The sequence below is a fragment of the Podarcis muralis genome, chromosome 3 (assembly GCF_964188315.1).
Source record: "Podarcis muralis chromosome 3, rPodMur119.hap1.1, whole genome shotgun sequence".
Classification (NCBI taxonomy): domain Eukaryota; kingdom Metazoa; phylum Chordata; class Lepidosauria; order Squamata; family Lacertidae; genus Podarcis; species Podarcis muralis.
In genome coordinates, this window is record NC_135657.1 from 117644404 (window position 1) to 117659845 (window position 15442).

The 15442-nt window shown below is 41.9% G+C and overlaps 1 protein-coding gene across 2 annotated transcripts in view; it reads left to right on the plus strand.

Annotated features, from left to right (window-relative positions):
• The window catches only part of PKHD1 (PKHD1 ciliary IPT domain containing fibrocystin/polyductin), a 243049-nt gene that overhangs the window by 153527 nt on the left and 74080 nt on the right, over nt 1–15442 (plus strand). For both annotated transcript variants that reach the window (XM_077926565.1, XM_077926566.1), the window contains exons 50-56: nt 1945–2058; nt 2748–2835; nt 4191–4345; nt 5148–5294; nt 6147–7028; nt 8874–9042; nt 11049–11206. In XM_077926565.1, coding sequence (XP_077782691.1) covers nt 1945–2058; nt 2748–2835; nt 4191–4345; nt 5148–5294; nt 6147–7028; nt 8874–9042; nt 11049–11206 — 1713 coding nt within the window. The remainder of the gene's footprint in view (nt 1–1944; nt 2059–2747; nt 2836–4190; nt 4346–5147; nt 5295–6146; nt 7029–8873; nt 9043–11048; nt 11207–15442) is intronic.

Genomic DNA, 15442 nt, shown 5'->3' on the forward strand with positions numbered 1-15442 from the left:
TTCTGTAGCAGTGTCATGTGCATGAAGTGTGGCGCTACATTTCTGGGAATTTTTTTTGTTTGTTTGTTTCATTCATCACATCCAGGATCAGGACCACTTATGCTTATTCTTAATCAGAGCTGCGGGGATGACAGCTTAATAAAAGATTAATTGCACACAATACATTTATTTATATAATTATTTTTTAAGGTTCACGAGGAGAATGCTTCTTAAGGATACATATTATAAGCTTTCTTTTCTTCACCAAATGCATAATTTTTAAAATGTTAAAAGATCATGACATGATGGCTAATTCTGCACAGATTTATTTCTTTAATTCTACATCTGCTGCAGTTTTGTGCTGTATAATTGATTTAATCTCTAATTTTAGAGGAATGCTGAACTCTCTAACTGGACTCTGCTTACATTTCTCTAGGGCAAAAATTGCCCTACTTTCCCCTCCAAGTATCTGTTTCATGCTAGGCCATTTTCTTCTGAGACACTGAACTACCCTCGGTGAAATAAATAGATTCACAGTTGGAATACAGCTTACTGTATAGAGACATCATTGCAAGATAACAGCTACTTTCCTCTGGATTTTTGTTTCATTTTTCTCATCATGTGCATTACCAATCTTTCTGTTAGACTGGAGAATACACTTAGAATTTAGACATTTCATCCGTAGAATATATATGATATGCGGAATACAAGACACAGTTAATTTTTTTCACAGCCACCACACAGTGGGCCAACGTTTTCATTTAGCTATCCCAATATCCCTATCTTAGCCAGTGAGCACCAGCTCAGACCTCATCAGCATGTATGTAATGTGCATGCATGTTGGTGTGTATGTCTGCATGCACATTACATACATGCTGCATGTGTTCTCATTAGGGGTGCTGGCCTATTGAATGGAACCAAGATGGAACTTGACTGCTGAAGTGGAGCAGTCAAGCAGTTAGACATAGGCAGACCATGTCTGCTTGGAGCCTGGTAGAATCTGCTGTGTCATAAGCAAGCACCAGGGTGGTTAAGGGTAGAATGTAGAAAAATCTGTCCAGTCATAGACAGGGTGGGAAGTGGGGCAAAGCAAAGTCTCTTGGACTGAGGAAGTCCCTTAATCACAAAACAGCAAAATGCAGTTTCATCAGTTAGAGTAGTGATTTGGAACTGTAGTACACAGAACTGAATAACACACAGCCATATGCTCAATATATAGAGAAGTCATTGGATAAAATTAGAGGTAAACTGAACTGGCTTGCTGGCATAGGTGCCAACTCCCTGGGGCCCTGGGTGACTGAGCACCCACAAAATTCCCCATGAAGGGGCCGGATTCCCACAAATTTCGGTGCCACCCACAGTGCATGGCACCCACAAATTTCTGTGCATGGCACCCACGGCCCAGGGCACCCATGGTTGCAGGGCCAAGCTGACTCTTCTGTTTGCTGGGCATGAATGGATTTAAGCAAAATATTCATGGTTTTCAACATCCTTGCTTTATGGAAATTTATGTCCCCTGATCAATTAACTTTTCAAGCCATTAGTTATTGGAATGGCCTTTCTGGGGAGATCTGTTGGGTTTCCTCTCTTCCTGTGCTCAGAGATGCACTTAAAACACCCATTCATAAGAAGACCTCTAATGCTTAGTTGTGTGCTGTACCTCATAAGTTATTGTCTAATGCCTTCACCTAGTTTCACCCGTTGCCGCTACAAATGTTGTAATGGTCTTGTTTGCACAATACAGTAAGCCAATGGCTTACTTGGACTTCGCAAGCAAGTTTGGGGATTTACATGTTACCATTTTATTTTCCTTGCCCTTTAGCAATTGATGTCTATGTTAATGATAACATTTTTATCAAAGTTTTTTGATTTATTAGCAGTGACATGAGATAATTTCTTTTATAGAAAAGTATGCTAAAAATAAAAATCAATCAATAATGGCTATGCATTTTTCCCCCCTGTCAGGTACTTTGCAGCATCCATTAGAAAGAGGAAGAAAGGTGCAAATTCTGCTTCGTGCATCTGAGAGAGTTTATTGTGATCGATTACATGGCTTAAGTGCTGATCCTGGAACCATTGGTACGGTTAAGTAACATATTTTGAGTTCTTTAAGGTGCATAGGAAAAAGAGGCCATGGTGCTATTCAGTGCTCTTTTTCTAGAAATAGAGGTGCCGGAACTAACCATGGATGAACTCACCCTTGTTCTCTTATAAAGGCAATGGCGCCCACCTGAGAAGTTCTGGAACTGAGTTCAGCTGGGGGGGAAAGCCCTGGTGCTATTTAGTGTGCAGCTAGTCAGGAATCCTTGTAATAAGCCTACATGCTTTGCTTCCACCTGTCTGTGTTTCCTTCCCAACCAGAGCTCAGCTCTGGTATCTCCCCCTAAAAACAGCTCAACAACTTCGGTCATCCTCCCGTTGTTGAAGCCTCCCCAACAACTCTGGTCAATCCAATGGGTAGATCACTGCCAGTTTATTTACAGTGGGAGTAGATCGCAGTCTCTTGGAAGTTGGACACCCCTGGGCTTATTCTAAGTGACAGAACCCTGTAGCCCTCAAGCCTTTCCCTACCATTAGGCAGATCTTGATAAGGAGCCAGAAATGTCCCCCACCCCTGATATACCGTATATTAAGGCTTTTGATCTCTGTTTTGCAATGGTGCTTTATGTGGCAAGAGTGGGAATTCCTGCTTAGTGTGCGCCAGACCTTGTAGCTATTGAAAAGGGGGCCCTTTGGATCCCAGCATGGTTTTCTCTTCCCCTTTCAAGGTGTTTATGGGAAGCTGCAGATGCATAGCGCTTATACCCAGAACTCTTGGACATACCTTGGAAGCGATGCTGCCCCTGGCAATGAAAGGTAAGGCCCCCCCCTTTTTTTGTCCCCCTGTCTTGGGAGATGAATTGGCTGATGACTGTGGACAGGGTCTTTTTCAGTTACAGCACCTTATCCTTTTGGTTCATTTGCTTCTTGTAGGCTACAGAATCACAGCCAATAAGGGATCTTATAGTGAAAGCGATAACAGTGTAGATTTGTCTATATGATTTTGCTGTTTCCTGGTCTGACCGCATGGGTGCTGCTAGACAACTGGGTGGATGATCACTGTCACCCTAAAATGACTGCACACGTGGACTGATGGCACCACTTTTTCTGCAGTACAGTTGCTAAAGAGAAGTGCTTGTGGACCCACTTACAGCACCCCACACCCTGGTGGGTGAAAGGCAATCCCAGCCACAGGTGTAAACAAACTGCACCATACAACATTCTGGGATTTAAAATTGGCCACTACTTTTATGGATTGCAGATTTAGGTAGGCATATATCTCCAGGCAGTGGACCGGAGTGAAGACTTTGGTCTGCCCCCCAGACTCCGCCCCCCAACCTGCTCATGATTGGACAGTTCCAAATTGAGGATGGCGGGCTTTCATGCCATCCCTTGTGGCCAGGGGGATTCCACAACAACTAGCTGCCCATGGGAGAGCGTTTCACCCCAGGGAGCCGGGTTGCACTTTAGAATACTTTGTGAAGGGCTACAACTGCTGCCCACCCTGGGACCCGGTGAGCAGCCATTTTCCTACCTTCTAATCATATTTGGAAAATATGCTCACCTTTTAATAATTTTCAGGTTTATTTGATAAGTGGGGGACAAAAGTATTCTAAAGTGACTAGAGGTAAGCATTGCTTTCAGTGACATTATCTGATCAGCCCTAATATTTGATCATTTCCCTTCTGCTATATATCCTATATAGATTTTCTTCAGTTTCCTCCATTCCTGGTATTTTAGGGGGTGATTTTATTTCTTTTGATCAGGCAGTTCACAACTGTGACAATGATGTTTTAGCAGTTTAATGGGTCACTTTAGTTTGAGTATGACTGATGTTATGATTATGAGTTTTGTTTGTTGTAAGCTGCTGAGGGAATTTTTTGTACTAGGCAAATACAAACTTCAATAAATCTAAATCTAGGTGTCAGTATCTTTCTGCCATACCATTTTAAACTTTCTTTTCCCCCTCAATTGTCCCAGGGGAAAAAAGACTACTAAATTATCTCCTTTACTCTGCCACAGCATTCTTCATATAATATTATTTTGCCACTTATAGATCATTTGCTTTAGCATTCTCCTGTTTTTCTAAACCATTTCCCCCCATAGGGTTTATTTTTGTATCATTAAAGAAATGTGTAGGATCTTCACATTAATTCTGCAGAGGTTTATAGGATTATGGTACAAGACGAATTGGATTGGCATTATGGAGACAATATTGTCATCAGTTCGTCTTCCTATGAAGCTCATCAGGCTGAAATAGTCACTTTGGAAGAAGTCAACCATCGTAGCCTTAGAATCCGTGAACGTCTACTCCACAGACACACAGGTATGCAAACTCTCAACCTTGGCTCCATATGTTGGCTGTTTTATCCTTGGGGCCCCTGGCACATTAACTAGCTTTTATTTTGTATCATAGTTCCTTATGCCAATAGCCAGAAAGGGTGGAAATTCCATATGTTGAAGTCATGGATCATTCCTGCTGGCCTTCCCTGTCAGATTATTATTATTATTATTATTATTATTATTATTATTATTATTTATTATTTCTCTACTGGCCTTCATCTGAGGATCACAGGGTGGTTTACAATATATATAAAAACAAAACTACATAACATAGAGTGATCCTTCCTCATATGGTATATGGTGTATGGGGATGGAAGTGGGGGTGGATATGGGGTAGGGGCTGCAGGCAGAGTTCACTGAGTTTTCCACATCCTTCCAGAGTGATCTAAACAATATTTTGGTGCTACACTGACAGCATCAATGCTTGCCCAATTATTGAACTTGAGGCCCTAGGCATAATGCCCCCAAGTTATTTTGGAAAATGTCTCCTTTTCCTGTTTCATTTTCTCTGGGATGTGATTAATCCAGTTGGTTCTGTTTTCCCTGCTGTTTCATATGAAAGCCTGAGAAATCTCCCAGTTCAGTATTTAGTGAATTCTGACAGATAACCCCTTCTCTAATTCTGCTGATGAGTGAGCAGTCTTCCAACTTTCTTGCTGGTCACCCAGTAGGAGAACCCAGAGTGAAATGGACCTTATTGTTCTGATTTTTGAAGCGGAGACATTTGAATGGCCCAAACTGACCTGCTTTTACCTTCATGATTCCTTCTATTATGTCATGTATAGGACAACCCCACAGATTAGAAAATGGACAATGGATTCCTCTGGCTGCAGAGATTGGCCTTCTCACAAGAAATATACAAATTAAATCTGACATGGATTGTGCTGGGGGGATCTTAGTGGGACACCATGCCAGTGGAGCCCAGTATGCAGGTACTCAAATACTCATAGCTGTTTTGTTCAAATTTCTCAGCTAGTGCAGCTGAGAACCTTCCCATGCTTTTCGAGGTCTGCAGCCACTGTGCCTCCTGTTGTGATGGTTTGTATATGGGACAACACAGATTATACACATTTGTTTGTATCTTTAATTGTACATAAAATGGGGGGAACTCCATAGCTATTTTCTACCTTGCCAGCTGAAGTGGCATTCTGCCACACCGGGGAGTGCATATGTAAATAAATATTTTGGATGACAGAGCACTTGCTGAGGGATAGCAAGGTTATAGTTTATTACAGGAAGCACAGTGAAGACTCTTGTGCTGTTTTGGAGGTTGGGGCTTCAAGACGAAATGGACTGAAACATGTTGGGTGAGAGTGCTGTTTCCTCAGCCCCTCACAATGCCCAGTGACATTTTGACGGGAGTCTGAAAGCAGTTGTAATATGGCATATGGGGTTTGGTGCCTGCTATTCAAAGATCCCAGTGGAACTGCCTAAAGCAATTTTTCAATGTGCTTTCTCAGATATTGCAGTGTCATCTTCAGGAATACAGTGGAACCTCTACTCACATACGGAATCCGTTCTGGAGGTCCGTTTGTGAGTTGATCCAGGTCGCTGGTAGAAATGCGCGAATGGCGGTACTTCCAGGTTTGCCGTGGTTGCAAGTCGAATTGTTTGTTGGTGGGGCGGTGGTAAGTCAAGGTTCTACTGTATGGGTTTAGGGCTTTATGTTATTTAAAAAAATAATCCAGCAGGATATTCATTAATAATGTGATTTGTTTTTTCTCAGGGTTTAATGGTTACAAAAGAGAAACTAGTTCCATGCTCTGTCTTTTTCTGTGTTATAGGTATCCTCCAGCTTTCTAATGTTGAAATTTTGGGCTTTGGGTCTTCACAGTCTCCAGCAGTTGGCATCAGGAATGCATCCCATGAATCTTTCATAATCTCCTCCAGCGTTCACCAAAGCTGTGGAGCTGGCATTCAGGCGCTTGCAAGCAGCGGACTCCTATTACACGGCAATGTGGTATTTGGAACCGTTGGTCATGGCATACATTTGGAAGGCCAAAATCATATCCTTACCAGGAATCTTGTTATTCTGAGCAAACAGCCAGGGCAATCAGTACACTGGGTGACTGGCATCAAAACGAATGTTGCAGAGGGTACCCGCCTACAGAACAATGTTGTAGCCGGATCAGAACGGATAGCCTTTCATATCAAAGGGCAAGAATGTTTCTTACCCGAGACACTTTGCACTGACAATGTGGCTCATTCAAGCCTTCACGGGATACATTTATACAGAGGAGATGGCTTTCCAAACTGCACCAAAATCACAGGCTTTCTGTCCTACAAGAACTATGACTATGGGATCATGTTTCATCTTAAAGGAAACATAGTGGTAGAGAAAGTGATACTAGTAGACAATGTTGTGGGTCTCCTGCCAGTCCTTTACAGCCCACCTGCTGATCTGCAGTCCCACCTGGAAAGGCCGTCCATCATATTACGAGACTCTGTCCTTGTGGCCACAAGCTCTTCCTTTGATTGCATCAAGGACAGAATCCAACCTCTTGCAGCTGACTTGACAAGTAGTGATCGAGCTCCACGTAATCCTTGGAGGGGTCGAGTTGGCATACTGTGGCCTTCTTTCACCTCTGATCATAGCTGGTGGCCTGACAGCCCATGGCATAAGATGAGAAATTATTCCGTAGTGCTGGGAATCATGATGTTACAAGGTTGGTGTTACATTTTTGTGAGCTTATGGGGTCCTGCATTAATCAACTCTGTAAAGAGGACTATTATTATTATTATTCATATGTCAAAGACTCTAATGGTTTTTATTTCCAGAAATTGATAAAATTAAAAGCAAATTTAAGAGGAGGGGGTGAGTAGCTTAATTTTTTTCAGCAAAACCAATCAACCAACCAACCAGTGAAATGTCAGAAGCTCGTCCTGTTCTTGAGTAGGACCCTGGCAGAGACACATGCCCGACTGGCATGTTCTTTCCCTCCTGGTTGTTCGTTCGGGAGCTTCAAAAGCTTTCTTCTGCCCGAACATCACAGTGACCGATGCCAACAGACATCGGCACACTTAGGGATCCGCAGAGTTTGCGCAGCTTGTGTAACAGACCTCAGCAACTCAGCATTTTGGCTAATCTAATTTATTTACATATAAACACACACAGAGCACTGCAACATGGCTCCCTCTCTCTCTAGCATCAAACAGCAAAAAGAAAGAACAAAGGACAATAGTCCCACTTCATGGAACACAGTAATACAAACATCCTGTCTCCGTCACTTCCCACTCTGTGGAATCAAAACATATACCGTCATGGGATAGACAACAATCCCATGACTGCAATCACAGAGCAGGAATTCTAACATGAAACACCTCAGTATGTTGGGGCACCTTAAATACCAGCATATATGTTGCACAAGCTTTTGTGGGCTAGGACTGCAGTTCTCTGCTCTCTTTCCTAAGCCAATAAGTTTCATTGAACAGTACAATCTTCTTCCAAATAAACATGCACAGGATCATAAGTAAAGCCCATTGCATTAGATGCATGATGATGCAACACTATATATTTATGCACAACTGAGGAATACCAGAAAAAGTTACAAAATTAGTTGTTTTGCTAAATGTTTTCTTCTGAGAAATTTTTAAAAAGAACATTGCGGCATTGATCCAGCTAAGCTTATGCATACCAAGTTCTACTGAAAGCAATGATATTTAAGTTAGGCTTCAGTGGGTATTAGGCATATACCTAACTTTAGATGAAGAGGGTCTATAAGTATTAGCACTTTGCAGGGGAGGATGGAAAATCATGAGCTCTTATGCAAATTAATTTCAGTCAAAACTCACAGCCACTGATTTTAAAAAGAATATGTCAAAATAGGTGGAAAAAATCATTATGGCATTTATTTGGCAGGATTGCTAAGTCATCTGTGTAACATGCTCACAAACTGTACTATTTAATTAACAGTTACATCTAGGGTCTGCAGTTGATATCACTGTGCCTTAATTATAGATACTGTGCAAATAATAAACAATAGTTTCTGAGACCAAAGCTGATTATGTTTCCTTTGTCTAATTGTAATGTACATTACTGTACATTATCAAAATTCAATTCAGGCTCTGAATTTCAATAATTTTGAAGCCTCTTATCCTGGACCCACTGAAAGTCAAAATGTCTGACCCAAACACTCTCATGTGCAAAGGTCATAGAGGGATCAGGCTGGGTGATCCATAAAAAAATACAACAAATATTAGGCAGGAGTTTGAGTCAATGCAAGGGGCTTTGCCAGGTAGATTTGCTGCCCCCTCTGTTCAGATGCTATAATTATTTCTCTGCAATGCCATTTTTTTGGGTACCACTGCCCCAGATATTATCTTCCCCTCTTACTCTTTTGTTTCTCATTGTGTACACCACCCATCTATAGAAAGTCTCCATCAATGTTTCTGGTGACTAGAGTATACCATAGACCTGTAACCCGTCAATGCAGCTTGACAAATCCCTTGCTTAGCCTTGGACGATGCGACTGCTGAGCCTTTCCCACAACTCTGCTTTCCTTCATTATCAGATGTCACCTTTGCTGGCTTTAGGAAAACTTGCTACAGTGACGACAGAGACATCTGCATCATGACAAATCCTGACAGTGCAGGCATTCTGCATCTGGTCACATCCGAAAGGGCAAGCATTTTCCACGTCAGTGAAGAAAATATGTTCTACTTCCATCCACTGCAAAATAGGTAAGGGGGCCATCGCTGTCAAGTAACCTGGCTGAGGCTTCTTGTCAAGCATTTGGGTGCTTCTCTTCATCTAGACCAGGGTGAGGAACTTGTGAGGAACTCCAGGCATTTGTTTATGACAAAAATATATTGCTTAATATAATAAAAAAATCTCTAATCAGTTTACGTAAAAACAATAAAAATAGAACTTTCAATGTTGTTTTTCTAAAAACTAGTTAAAAATGTAATAAAAAAACCAACTGTATATGACAAATAAAACTGACATTTTATGTCGCTGAACTGCAGTCTCAGTGATCCTAGATCATTGGCTGTCCTGGCTGGGGCTGATGGGAGTTGAAATCCAAAAACATCTGGAGGTCCACAGGTTCCCCAAGCCTAACCTAGAGATTTCCACAGCAGAAATCTAAATCCACTTGAAAGTCTTTTTGGCTTCCTGTGCAAAGCATTTTGGAAAGTGTAATTTAGTGAAGAATGCACATATTTCTTTGTTAGAGGTACTCTAGCTCCTTTAGCAAAGTCAGAGATTCTAGGATTCCCTGTTTAGGAGCCTTGGCTTGTTTCTAATAGAGTTGTACCTTGGAAGTCAAAAGGAATCCGTTCTGGAAGTCCGTTTGACTTCCAAAGCGTTCAAAAACCAAATTGCAGCTTCTGATTGGCTGCAGGAAACTCCTATAGCCAATTGGAAGCCGCGGAAGTCCCATTGGACATTCAGCTTCCAAAAATAGTTTGCAAACAGGAACAGTCACTTCTGAGTTTGCAATGTTTGGGAGCCAAAACGTTCGGGAACAAAGCTGTTTGACTTCCAAGGTATGACTGTACATGCAATGCCTTCTACATTGACTGGTGTGAGTTTATACCTCAGGAGTGGCAGGAAAAGGCCAAGTTAGAGATCCAGACCAAAACAAACCCAAGATTTAGGCACATACTCTTTAATTTCCAAAGGAAATAAATTTAGGCTACTGGTTATGTTTGGGTGTAATGCTAAATCATGACTTAATGCTGCATGAATGAACTTGAGGAAGCTTTTGATTCCACGTTTAGCAAACCAGAGCTTCCCATTTCTTTTGAACCAGGGACTGTGGTTCAGCACCATAGGAAGGACCGACCACCAGGCCTATTTCAGTTTAGACAAGCTGTGATTCAGGGGCAAGGAGGCTGTGTAACCCATCACCATTGCTTCACCACTTAAGCTGAGTAACCTCTTGGGAAATCCTCCTGTTTAAAGCATCTTACCTCAAACCAGCTTCCACCTGACCTGGAAGTGGAAAAGTCGTATACATTTCAGACAGGTCTTTTGCATGTACAGGTGACAGCTTCAGTGAATTGGAGTTCAGGGTGGGGAAGCAAAATACATAATGGGCATTAGGTAAATACATCTGCTGCCGCTCCCGTCTGGTCTGGACAGCAAAGTCAGAATGTGACTTGAAATGTAGTGCGGAAGAAATTACCTCGCTTTGTTTTAAGCTGCGAATGTGTCCTTAGCCTGAAAGTAAATGCTGCCAGCATCTTCCTCCCAACTGTGCCTGTGCATCATTCAGTGGGAGCAAGGAGCATGCTGGAATGGCTTATTCATGTAGCTCTAAACCATGATTTAGCTTTATGTCTGAATGAGGCCACTGTTAACCCACTTGTGACTCCAATTTTGTTTTGTATTGTTCTGGGTCTGAGTAAAAATATATATGAAATGATGCGTTATCTCTGCATGAGTCTAGATTCATACTTCATTTAATACATCTTTTTCAAATCTGAGCTCTTGGAACTTTCATGTTACTAGCTAGAAATATTGCTGAGCTCCAAGTTCACACATAGGCAGAAGACAAACATGAAAACTTAAACAACTGGCGAAACAGTAGCATCCATTTGTATAGAAGAATTTTTGTCTGTTTCTATCACTTTCATGCTACCCGCTGTTTAAATAATGTGCCTGTCGATAATGGGGAAATTCTCTGAGTTGAGTTCAGGATGGTTTTCTCTCAACTATGATATTTGTTTGTTTTGTTTGTCAGAGAAAATGAATCAAATGAATCATGTGTTGCTGTGATCTGTGGGAGCTCAGGAAAAGCTCTTTTCAAAGATTTGGATGGAAGTGCCTTGAGACTGAATCCACCTGTGTCTGTCTTCCCCAAATCAGAGTTTGAAACAGAACAACCATGTTTGGATGCTGGTAAGTTGCATGCAAGAACCACACAGTAAGGCTGAGAAGTCTGGTAAGTCGCAAGAGCAATAAGGCAGTCCAGTCCCACTTTGGCCGTCTGAAGGCGACTGCTTCTGAACTTATATTTTGTGCTGGTATAAGAAAGATAGCTGCATGACAATAAAAGGATTTGGAGCAGGCTTCCTCAGCCTTGGCCCTCCAGATGTTTTGAGACTACAATTCCCATCATCCCTGACCACTAGTTCTGCTCATGGGAGTTGTAGGCAAAAAACATCTGGAGGGCCGAGGCTGAGAAAGCCTGATTTGGAGTCATGTTCTTAGGGGTACCACGACTTCCAGTTGTGTGTGTCTTGTCTGCCCTTCTTTCGGGGCAAGTAAATTAATTCAGCATAACCTTTATGTGCATTAATGGCAGCGTGGTCCATGTTTATTCTTCAGCAGAGCAGGGTAATTTTATTCACTTTTCACAAGTGCTTTGAAATCCCTAATGTGAGATGCTTTCTAAACAATTGACCTAATAAGATTTCGCTTGAATCCCACAGAGGAGAAAATGCTAGGCCCCCTGGCATAACACCCTGCTCAAACCTTTTAAAGCAAACTGCCTGTTTAAAAAGAACCATTCTGTTACACAGCCGTGTGCTGGAAGGGCATGCGGTGAGGCTCTGTTCTCGTCCTGATTAAGACTCTGTTCTGTGATTCCAAATAAACTCTTTAATTACAATTAGCATCTCTTGAGCATGCTGCTGCTGATGGCAGCCATTTTAACAGAAAAGTTGCATCGTTTATGACTTCTGCAGTATGGGAGCTCGATGCAAGGGACGGTAATTAATCCCATTTTCCATCCTGCCCTAGAAATTGATTAAGCACAAAGAGAACTTTAATCTTTAAACAAAATGTCTAATCTTTAAACAAAATGTCTAATGTCTTACCCGGTAAAAGGCATTTCTCTAAGGATCCGTGTCTCTGGCTGCTTAGAGGGCTGATTAATTCGCAATGTTGGTACAGACACACTTCTCCCCGCTGCCTTCTGTGACCTGATTATGAATCACAAACCAGTGTCAGAGCCACAGTGGTCATTGCCACACCAAATGCCCTTTAAAACCAGGTTAATTGTTCTGTGTGCTCATGCAAGTGCATTGCAATAAAGATCGTTTGGCGGGCAGTAGTTTACAAATGTCAGGGAACCACAGCCAGTAAGTTTTTCCACAGGACTTACCTTATAAGTGATATCACAAGAAAGTGATAGACAGGTGCCCCTTAACTTGCTCTGGGGATGAATCTATTACTATTGTCATTGGAGAAAAGGTAGAAATAAAAGAGGTTGGGTTTGTGTTCCCTACCTGGAAATTCTAAATTGACCTGTAAATTCTGCCTGTATCTTTTTAAAATATATTGTCCAATCATTTCCACCAGACCCTTAATGTTTATTTGTGTGTGAGTGTCCAGATCATGGACACACATCACAACTTCCTACCTTGAGTGCCCTAAATGCAAAGGACCTCTACACCCCCTTTGTTAGTTCTTCCCATCTTCTGTTTTCTTGATCTTTTTAACTTACAGTGAGGCCAAAAGTTTTCATCTTTGAAAACTCAGTGTTGTTCCTATGGACTAGTATTTTCCCGATCAGGCAGTTCAAATGTGTTGTGGGATGGGGGATTATTGGTTTGTCATTGTCATTATTTTTACTACGTACTTTGTGGGTTTTATATTGTAATTTTATGTTGCAAACTGCCCTGAGATCTACAAATGAAGGGCGGAATACAAATTTAATAAATAATAATAATAGATCTTCCTTTTGATTATTTTAATGTATCCAGCTAGATATTTTCATGTATCCAGCCCATATATCGGGCATTTGATTTTATTACCTGTTTTTATTCAAAAGTGAATTTCCTTTTCTGATAACCACTCTGAACAATAGTCCCATCTCTCCCAGCATTGGGATCTGTTTTCTATATCTGCTTAGAGTACGGGGTTCCTTCCCTTTCCCTGCTACCATTGCTCTAGCTTTCATTCAGCACTGGTAGCTTGAGAATTGTGGAAACAGAGTGGAGGAGGGAGACAAAAGTGGGTACGTGGACATCTAGTTCTGCAGAAACAATATCTAAATTTTAGACCTCTCTTTTAAGGCAAATTGAAATTACAAGGACTCATCTGCAGTACATAGTCCAGTTCATAAACTATGACAAATGGAACCAATGGTGACCTAAAGATTTAGCAAGCACTTTTGCGTTTGGTGAACGCTTTTGAAACCATTGCCAAAGGAATATCTTGTAAAAACATGTTTCTTATAAAGTGAGAGACAAACCACAAGAAAGCTATGGTTTATGATTCTCAGTTTAGAATTAGTAAGCTAAAGCAGAGGGCTTTTTGCGGGTTAATGGGTATTGCAGTGTCCTTGCTGATATCACTTGTGTGCAGGCTTAAGGAAGAATTGCATTTCCCCTAAATTTCCCAGGCATATCTGTAACCCAAGCAAACTGCTGAGTGTTAGTGTGCAGTGCTTTACACATAAGTGCTGTGTTTTGCAACAATTAATTTTGCAGAGGAAGCAGCCTGTTTAAAGATGCCCGAAGCGCTCACTGAAATGTGTGTTGTTTTTCAAGGCCACCAGACACACAGTTGGCTAGGCTGGCTAATAAACAAAGCAGCAATGCAAAAGCCGTAGCCTTGTAGGGTTTGCTGGAGAAGGGGGGTGAGGAGTAAAATGAATAATGCTTACCTGCCAGAGGTGGGTGAAGACAGTAATTGTTTAGCCTGCAGCGGATCTCTGCAAGGGTTAAAAATGACAGATATTAGTTGAAGAGAGCTAAGATTGTTTGGTTTGAAGCTTTCAGCAATACAGAGACTGTTATTTACCGGACTTGGTCGATTTACTTCTTAATGCAATAATGACCTGTGAAATGAAACGTGAGCTAGACAATTGTTCCTCATTGTTTCCAGTAAAACATTCTTTCATACCCCATTAAACCACCATTAATTCCGTATGAAAGAGAGGCAATCGCAAGCACACAGATCTTGGGTTTTCTTTCTTTATCACAAATGTCCTTTTCTTTGCTGTAGCCTCTGTTCCTCTAAGATTGTCATGGAAAAATGACACGCATATAAAACAAGTTCAAATAACCCGTATTAACGGAGATGTGTGTACACTGCAGTTATACCTCACATGAACCAGTCAGGATTTGCTACACGCTACGGCTCAGTATTAATTTATATACAGTATTAATGAATATATATTAAGAGGCAATTAGTGGGAAGATGTTGATGTGATCGTGATGGTGATAATAGTGATATGCTCTTGGGGTGGGCTTTACACCTGAATGTGTACACTCAGGGCAGCTGTGGCCAGGAGTACCTTTATCCATTTTAGGCTGCGGGGCCAGCTGCATTCCTTTCTGGGGCAGTCAGACCTGGCTATGGCAACACAGATCTTAGTTATGTCCAGGTTGGATTGTTACAATGCCCTCTCCATGAGTCTGTCTTTGAAGAGCCTTCAGAAACTTCAGTTGGTTTAGAGAATGAAGCTGCAATATCATGTTTCTCCTCTCCTGAAACTGCTGCATTGGCTGCCAATTTGTTTCTGGATTTGGTGATGATGTTTAAAGTCCTAAATAGCTTGGCTGTAGGATTCATAGGGGTGGGACGCGGGTGGCGCTGTGGGTAAAAGCCTCAGTGCCTAGGGCTTGCCGATCGAAAGGTCGGCAGTTCGAATCCCCGCGGCGGGGTGCGCTCCTGTTGTTCGGTCCCAGCGCCTGCCAACCTAGCAGTTCGAAAGCACCTCCAGGTGCAAGTAGATAGATAGGGACCGCTTACTAGTGGGAAGGTAAATGGCGTTTCCGTGTGCGGCTCTGGCTCGCCAGAGCAGCGATGTCACGCTGGCCACGTGACCCGGAAGTGTCTCCGGACAGCGCTGGCCCTAGGCCTCTTAAGTGAGATGGGCGCACAACCCTAGAGTCTGTCAAGACTGGCCCTTACGGGCAGGGGTACCTTTACCTTTAGGATTCATAGGAGCCACATCCACCTGCACAGCCAGCCGACCCCCCAGGATCAAACAATTCCAGAAGGGAAGGAAGTGTGAGGCATCTAAAGATGATTGATAAAGATGATGATTTTACTGTATGGGTTTATGGTTTTATATTGTTGTAAACACCTATGATATATTTAAAGGATACAGAAGGATATAAATATTTTTATAAGAAAAGATAAGCTGTCTTCAAATATCTGAAGAGCTGTCATGTGGGTGAT